General features: G+C 38.4%; 1 protein-coding gene across 1 annotated transcript; it reads left to right on the plus strand.

Moving 5' to 3' along the window:
• The first annotated feature begins 267 nt into the window (after positions 1–267).
• LOC145013383 (uncharacterized) lies at positions 268–3,679 on the plus strand. Its single transcript, XM_078972173.1, has 4 exons — positions 268–702; positions 1,236–1,511; positions 1,593–1,730; positions 2,002–3,679. Exons 1-4 carry the CDS (start codon positions 364–366, stop codon positions 3,532–3,534), a joined length of 2,286 nt encoding a protein of 761 aa, XP_078828299.1. The 5' UTR covers positions 268–363; the 3' UTR covers positions 3,535–3,679.
• Positions 3,680–9,493: the final 5,814 nt, after the last annotated feature.

Below are 9,493 nucleotides of genomic sequence, written 5' to 3' on the forward strand. Positions count from 1 at the left end.
GTTTGATTATTTTGTCTTCGACGTGTACTTTCTTTTGTAACATATCACTGAAAGAATTTACATGTCCCGCCGCTTTGCGCGGGTGCACTGCTAGTATATATATATATATATATATATATATATATATATATATATATATATATATATATATATATATATATATATATATATATATATATATATATATATATATTAAATTTAAATTAGTTGAAGTAGAAAAAGGGTGTGTGCTATATAAAGTATTGTAAAAAATCTGTCCCCCTAAAATTCTTAAATACAATAACGCACGCAGGCTCGACATCTTCCTTGTTCTATACAACAAACATCCAACAACACATTTCTTACTGACAAACACCGGAAACTATGACGGTGTACAACTCCGGCGAATCCACAGGCGGTGGAGGATATCTGGCTGTGAAAAAGGTGTTTCCTGTGGAAGATTACGTGGAGAAAGTCTCACAACGCCTTGTTGAAGCTACACATGCCAACGATTTCAAGGCTGCGTTGGAGTGCTTGGCTGATCCTTTTGTTGATGTGAACTTTGCTGGAACCGTATGTTTGAATTCGAAGAAGACAGAGATCGTGTTACATGATGAGTCTCCGAGCGAGGTTCGAGTGGAGTTTGAAGAGTTCAATACGGATGTCACTGCTCTGTTCCTCGCTGCTCATGCCGGAAACGTGAAGCTCGTCAGAAAGCTACTGGTAATATGATCAGTTTTTAAATCGTTTATCTTAAAATTCAGAATTTAACTCCTACTTTCATCGAAACTTACTTGATGAAATAGAAGAACACAAATCCACAATCTCAATCAACCTTCACTGTTAGAACACGCATAATGTGTTTTCAATTTCTTTTACCCGAATCACGACCTAATTTTCAGCTTGAGGTTTAGAACAAATAATTCAGTTACTTTCCAATAATTTCAAATTGTTCATCTGTTAATTGAGAAAAATAAGTTGATTAGCCTTGGACTTTTCTCTTTGTTTCATTGTGATTTGGTTTTCGAAAAATAACTAGAAACGTTACTTATTATTATCTGGATTTTGAAAGCGATGGTTTGCAAAATTCAAACTAGGAATTATTGGCCACATTTGCAGAATTAACGCTTAATTTAATGACTATTCATAACATCTCATAACTCAAAATGCAAATTAATCTCATAATCACAGATTTGAATTTTTGGAAATGGAGCCAATATATAAGTATATAACCATAGTTTTTGTCTAAATTGTAGAGTATTGGGGCAAATGTGAACAAGAAATTATTTCGTGGGTATGCAACCACAGCAGCAACAAGAGGATGCCATGTTGAGATATTGGAGTTACTAATTGAAGGTGGAGCTTCTCAAGTTGCTTGTGAAGAGGCTTTACTTGAAGCAAGTCACCATGGTTTAGCCATGCCTGCAAAAGCTCTAATGGCATCAGACCTCATTCGCCCTAATGTTGCAATCCATGCTCTTGTCAATGCATCATGTAGAGGATATATTGATTTTGTTGATACACTTTTCAAGGTAAATATAACAAAAATATTCCAAATTATAAATGAAATAATATACAATGTTGATTATGTATATTTGAATGTTTGATGTCAGTGTGGAGTAGACATGAATGGAACTGCTCGAGTTTTGCTTCGATCTTCCAAGCCATTTTTACATGCGGATGTTAGTTGTAATGCCCTTGTTGCGGCAATTGTCAATAGACAAATCTCAGTTGTTCAGCTTCTTTTGAAGGTTAATTTCTATATACATTTTCATAAATAAACCAAAAAAAATAATAATAATAATTAAATATTACAAAAATGAAAACTAAACGGTCAATAAATAGTTGGCCATCAGAAAAAACCTAAAAATTAATAATCAAATTAAAGAAAATGAAAAGTAAACAGCCAATGGTTGGCCAGCTAATATTAGTTATTTTTTAATTAGTATATGACATGATTTATTTTTTTAAATAATAAGAAAAAAAATAGTTTTAAATTTTAAAATATTGGTTTTTGAGCAGGCGGGTGCAAGAACAGACACCAAGGCAAGGCTAGGAGCCTGGTCATGGGACACTACAACCGGAGAAGAATTCCGAGTAGGCGCCGGTTTAGCTGAACCGTATGACATTACATGGTGCGCGGTCGAGTATTTTGAAAAAACCGGTTCAATATTAAACACCCTCCTTCAACATATCTCCCCTAATATTCCTCATTTTGGTCGAACGATAATCCATCACGCTATACTTTGCTCAAATCTAAAAGCAATCGAGCTTTTATTAAACCAGGGTGCTGATCCGGAGCTCCCGGTTCAAACCATCAAAGGAACCGGTTTCCGGCTAATCCATTTGGCAGCAAGCCTCGGTTACTCCGCCGTCCTCCACCACCTGGTCAACGCCGGCTGTAATCTCGACTCGAAAACTGACGCCGGAGAAACTGCACTCATGATATGTGCAAGGAATAAACACGTCGACTGTGTTAAGCTTCTCGCCGGCGCCGGAGCCGATTTCGGTTTGGTCAATTCCGGTAATCAATGTGTCCAGTCGATCGCTGGATCGGTTCGATGGACATTAGGGCTGAGACAAGCTATTTTGGAGGTGGTTCGAACCGGAAAGGTCCTCCGGTCTAGCGATTCTTCGATATTCTCGAGTTTAATGTTTGTTACACGTGTAAACGATACTGGCGCGTTGAAAAAACTCCTTGACCACGGAGTTGACCTCGATGAGCAAGATGAAAACGGGTATTCAGCGGCCATGGTTGCTGTCATAAACCGACACGTGGACGCCTTCCGGTTGCTCGTTTCCGCCGGAGCTAACGTAAAACTTCAAAATAAATACGGCGAAACCGCAGTTAGTTTATCGGAAGCGAGTGTTGACTGTGGTGTTTTTGAGAAAGTTATCCGTGAATGTGAAAATGACATTAATGCCCCTAAGAAAGGATTTTCTTTTTCATTTTACACCCTCCACCGAGCCGTTTCTAGAGGCGACTTCGACGCCGTTAAAACGTTAACAAACAGTGAAAACGACATTAACATTAACGCTCCTGACGGCGACGGATACACGCCACTTATGTTAGCGGCGCGTGAAGGACACGGGAGGATCTGCGAGTTTTTGATTTCGAAAGGGGCGATTTGTGAGATTGAGAACGCGAGACACGAGACGGCGCTCCGGTTAGCTTGCAAAGACGCCGAACAGGTTCTGTTGGACCACGTGGCACGGGGGCTGGTGTTGGGTGGTGGTCGAGTCAAGAAACATTGTAAAGGGGGGAAAGGGTGTCCACATAGCAAGCGGCTGAGCATGGTGGAAGGCGGTGGGTTGTTGCGGTGGGGGAAATCGAGTAGGCGGAATGTGGTGTGTAAATGGGCGGAGGTTGGTGGAAGCTCATCGTTCCGGTGGAACCGGAGGAAGAAAGTGGATGGGGAGGAGGAGGGGTTGTTTCGGGTGGTTACGACGAAGAATAAGGAGGTGCATTTTGTGTGTGAGGGTGGTGTTGATATGGCGGAGTTATGGGTCAGGGGGATTAAACTTGTGACGCGTGAAGCTATTTTTGGGAACTGAATTTGTGCCCTTTTTATACCTTGTATATTATTATGGTTGGAGGCAGAAAACTCAAGTGCTACAAAGTTTTTTTTGTATGAAAATTCAACTCCATTTAAGAGGTGTTATGTATAAGCTTTTTTTTTAACAGAAACACAATATATTTTCCTTGGATTATTATAAGAAAATCTTTACTTGTCGTTTAAAACTAGTGTTCAACAGTTCAAGTTCTTATTTTAAAAGTTTTTGACATTACCAGCTTGTGTATATTGGTGCGTTGTGATTGAAAACTATACATCAGCCGAACAACTTTCACACCCGATTATTCAAATCTAGAAAAATGATTGCTAAATAATGATGTCAAAGATCTTTGATTTTTGCTACTTAATCGTTCTAAAAATTAGGTTATTTTGAAATTTTCAATTAGACTAAAGTATCAAATATTTCCTTTGATTATTGGTATTTTTTGCGTTATATAATGGAATTAGATTGAGGGCATACAAGATCCATGTAAAACCTTTAAATTTTGGATAATCAATTTATAGTATAAGAAAACTGAGTGGACTTCATTGTTATCTCAAATAACATCCAAAATTATTGGGATTTTATCTAAACTAGTATAGGGACCATGTTTCGCATGGGTCAGAAAGCATTTTTTTTTTTTCAGATTTTTTATTGTTATAATTGGATATATATTTTGAAATACAATACTCTAATAAGAATAAAAAAAGTTGAAAGTACGGTTCTACGATAAACAAATAAATAAAAATAGCAACAATTAGAAATGAATTACAACAGTGCCTTCAAACGATGACCATAAATGTGAGAAAAACTTCAAATTAAGGATTATTACTGATATAACATCTTAGGGACAACAAAATAAGTTAAACAATTAAAAATCTAAAAATTTATCTTGACTTTTTCCACCTTTTGTGTATTCCCTCTTCGACGCTTACAATAATACAATTTTTTTCTCCCTTTCCTCTTTTCTTTAAAATCTCTTTCCAATCACCACAAAATCCTTCTACGGAAGCTGCATAAGTTAAAAACAAAGTAGTATAGTAAAAATAAAAGTAAAAAGTGAGTTTCTAGAAACAAACTATAACAAATGGTAACTCCCTCGCATCTTTGAAAAAACCCAATTATACGAATAAGAAATAACAATAGAATTTAGAACGCACATTTAGCCTGTGTTTAAATGTAACAATGTACTTTCAGACTACAATGGCTTAATAAGAAACAAATTAAATAAAACAAATAAATAAAATCTAAATTACAATTTATGCCCATGTCATGTATTTTTGGATTAAGTCCGCAAAAAATATTTTTGAAAATTTAGTCCTATTTTCAATTTTTTAATGTTTTTGGTCCTTCTCACTAGCACCATTAGCAAAACATTATTAAAACATGTACAATAACCATATTACCCTTGAATATAATCTTTGCACCTTGAATCCTCCAAAGGTTAGAAATTGAAAGTCTATTCCACTGGTAATTCCAACACCTATAGGAATGTCAATTTTATCCTTCTTAATGCATTGCGCCTCACCTATATAGAGTTTCATCAAACAATTCAACCTTTTGATGTAGGGACCATTTTCGTCCATATATAATGAGTTCATTTCCATTTATTGGTAATTAAAAATGGTATTTTTATTTAATTATATTACAAATCCATAGAGTAGGAAAAAAAAACAAAAAAAAACAAAAAACAAAAATCAGTTTCTGAAGTTAAATTATACATATACTATCATCAAGTTTATGTATCTCACACCCATCAAGCCAATAAGATGATATCTCCCTGAATTGAATATCAATTCCATTACTCAAGTGGAATAATTAATAATCTTTTACACAAATTATATAGAACACACGAATTAGTTCTTAATAAACACAAATCAACAGCAAATTTTTTTTTACCTGACACTGAAGTTGAAGAGCAGATGCTTTTGTTGTCTTTCTGCTTCTCTTTTGATTCCGATTTCAAGTCCGACCTGAAAGAAATGACATTTAATTTGAAGAACCTGATCTTTATTGAAAAAAAAATCTAAAATTAGAAAGATATTGAAAGATTAGCGCACCAAAACTTGTTGAGAAATCATTTCCTGTACCAAGAGACAACAATTGCAGTTGGTGGAAAATTCCGACTTCATCAGTCCTCAAAAATTTTAGGCATGCATTATACAACTTACTTACCATGATATAATATAAAATAGATTAGAAATTGAAAAATAATTAAGTTTTTTGTCATCAAAATTTTAGGATAGGAAATCTTTTAAACAGATGTCTGTATATTTTCACCACCTTTGGTTGTAAGTTGTAAATCCTTATCCTTACCTTCTTGCCTAAAATTTCTAAAAGTCCCTTTTTGCCTACTTAAAAAAACTAAACTTGGACAAAAAAAATCAAAAACCTGGTTCAAGCATTTTATCGTGCAGTTGGAATGCATCAAGAAAGTTCCTTTAAAATCTCCCCATCTACCTCAATAGTTGTCTCCAAATTCAGTATCAAAAGAAATTTATAGAACACGGGAAAAAAAAGACGGTGCTTTGTGTAAAAAAAATCGAGCCAAATGATAGAACATGGGCAAAAAAGATGGTGTTTTATGTCTAAAAAAACCGACTCAATTTCGAAGCCAAAGGGGCATGTAATCAGAATCATCCTCCTCCTTTGCTCTATCTGACCACAGAAATCATAAATTTAGAATTTAAAATATGGGTACAGTTTAACAGATTAGAGAGGAGCTAGAAGCAAAACGCCTATAAAGATTTTTTTTTTTTTAAATCAAGGTGCAGACATTTTGAGGTGGTATTTTCACCCTAAGTCTTAGGAGGAGAAGACCAATCAGTAAACTCATTGTCATGAAAAAGTAATTGTAACAATAATAAAGAAATTGAACTGAAATCGCTACCCCTTTCATACCTGTAACCTGAGTGGGGGTTGTCAGACCAGGTTACAGGTATCCGAGATGATGGCTTTGATGGGAGCATGTACTTTGACATTCTGAGAGTTCAGGGCTTGCGGGGCACCAGATTATCATGGGGTTAGGGACCCTATTGCTAGCAGCAGATGGTTGGCTGATGTTGCCAACACGTTCCGTACGAGCCGGTGCCTCGAGGGGCACAAGGTTAGACTCGCCTCATGTCTTCTGAAGGACAGAGCGAGGGATTGGTAGGAAGAGATTGGTCATGCCATTGGTGATGATGCCGCGTTAGACGTGATGACATGGAGTGATTTCTCGGCTAGGTTTAGGGCTGAGTTTTCACCGATTATTGAGGTGCAGCAATTGGCACGGGAATTTCAGGATTTGATGCAGACTACTGAGACTGTGGTGGAGATCACCGCCAAGTTCATGGAGAGGGCCCTTTTTGTTCCGCAGTATGTCGCGGATGAGGAGATGAAGAAGGCCCGATATCACGAGATGTTGAGGGATGACATCAGGTTGTTTGTGAGCAGGTCTAGCTGCAAAACGTTGGAGGATATGATCGCTCGGGCTAGAGAAAGGGAAATTGATTTAGAGCAGATCCGGAAAAGGAAGTCGGATGAGGTTCAGGTAGCCACAGGTTCGGGCAAAAGGCCCAAGGGATCGGATTCGAGATCGAGGGATTATCAGGACCGCGGTCGGTGCGGGAAGTGTGGCAGGACGCACGGGGGTGCGTGCAGGAGTGGTAGCGGTGGTGAGTCTGGCTACTTCAAGTGCGGTCGGACTTGTCATTTTAGCAGGGATTGCACTATTACCACCACATAGGGATCATACTTGATATGTTTTCACTGCAATCATCAGGGCCACAAGAAGGCCCAGTGCCCCAATTTGCTTTTGGCAAGACGGGTGATGGCACTTGCCCCTACAACCTTGAGGATCACAGACGGACATCATGGCCGGGCAGAGGCGCCTGCGGTAGGAAGCAGGGCTTTTCAGATGACTACCATGGAGACGCGAACAGCGTCGGACGTTGCAGGTATGCGACTTCCGTTTTCTATTTTCTTTATGCATGATTATATTGTTAAGGTTCTGCATCATTATTAGTATGAGTATTTTAATTTTGTGCAGCTTGCTTGTGATTTAGTTATATGCCATCTGCATACCTTGGATATTTAAATGGTAGTTAGGGGATGTGCCCTATTGGATAAGGTTACTTAGGATGTAGTAACTACAGCATGCTTATGTGGGACTCAGTAGTGTCCCGCTGGACTCAGAAAGGAGTTATTAAGTGATGGATCGATTAGATCCCTAGCTATAGCAAGCTTGGGTTTTCGGCAGATTGATTGCGGTATAGTAGAGAAGATTGGGAATTCCTCTCAAACATTTAGAAGCAAGGTATAAGCAGGATCAAAGTGGGGGAGAACCCTCCGAGTGTACAAGGGTAAGAGCACGCAGATCCAGGATGAGTACACGATCTCTGAGAAGGAAAATAAGTAGCACAGCGTTTGATGGATTGAAGAATTCAGCGTTGGGAGTTTGAGAAACTCCCCATCAGTTAGTGCGTGTAATAGTGATGGTTAGTACGTAGTTGGGAATTCAGGTTGGAGGATCGCCTGCATAACTCGAGTGATTCGGAATGAAGATTTTGAGGACAGATAGCATGGGATGCTTTCATGTTAGTAGAAAGTGGCTGAGGCAGCATGTAGAGCATGGTAGAGTGGCAGGAGAGTCGCAGCTTTTTCCAGCAGTCAGTGAGTATGGAAGGTGTTGTAAGACCACGGATAAGTCATAGCATTCCTTAGCAGCTTAGTTAGCGGAGTTGGGACGAGGCCCTTACCTCCTACTGATCAAGGTAGGGATCAAGAATGGGTAGTGGTTGAGAATGGTATGGAGCTTGCCTGCATAGCCCTAGAGGGGTGAGAATTGTGGGCGAGGCCCATGCGAGAGTCGTTAGGCGAGTGAGACTAGAGGAATAGACCACTTGAGGTTATAGTCGGGTGAGACCCGTAGGCGAGGCCCGTGAGTGTTAGTAGCACATGTGGGACCTGATAGGGACCTTAGGGTCAAGTTAGGGGATCGAGGATCCCAGGATTTCTACCGCTAGATGTTGGATTAATGTCTAAGTCCATAACTATATTTGGTATGTACTTGACCCGACCCGACATGGTCTATTTGGGTTGCACTTCACCAACACAATTTATATGGATAATCTTTTGAGAATAGTATGTTTATGATTAATATTAATATATTATAAGTTCTAATATATTAATATGGAATCATATTATTTAATTAGTATTGATCAAGAATTAATTTAGAATTAATTAAGTGATCAAAAGGAACTAATTAAATATGGACTCTTATATATATGGAATGGGCCAAGTTCATTTAGGTTGGGCTAAGCTTTCATGGATAGTCCATGGAGTGTTTAACCCATGGATCCTAAGAAATGAAAGGTCATGGGTATTAGGGTTTAACCCTAATCCTCCATATTATATAAAGATGTCCTTGGTTGGTGAAATTGGCACTAGTGTGGTACACTAAAAAGGCCTAGCCAATTTCACTAGAGAGAACCAAGTATCCATATTCTTTAATGTCTTCCAAGGTGTTTTGGTGATTTTTGATTCCACTTGAGGCTTCCACACTATTGGGGCTAAGCTCTTAAAGCTTGAAAACATCAAGCTACATCAAAAGGTATGTCATCTAACTAGTACTTTGTAGTATAAGTGCTTCATAATATGCTAGTTAGGATTAAAGCCTAGGAAAGTTCTTATTTGTATGTATTATAGATAAAACATAGATCCAAGGTTTATAGGGTTGCATGTACACCATAGGAGTGTTAGAATGCTCAAAACCCAACAGTGGTATCAGAGCCTAGGCTTGTTTTCTTCTTATACTTGCAAAACTGCTTAAAAAATCGAAATTGTTGTTGTCTGATCATCAGACTCGGCGAGTCCATCAAGGGACTCGGAGAGTCCATGCCTAAAAAGTGATCAAATCGATCCAACTCGCCGAGTTGGTTCATGCACTCGACGAGTTGGACCCCCACACAACATATTT

This window comes from Lactuca saligna, chromosome 8 (genome assembly GCF_052625555.1).
Source record: "Lactuca saligna cultivar CGN05327 chromosome 8, ASM5262555v1, whole genome shotgun sequence".
NCBI classification, from domain to species: domain Eukaryota; kingdom Viridiplantae; phylum Streptophyta; class Magnoliopsida; order Asterales; family Asteraceae; genus Lactuca; species Lactuca saligna.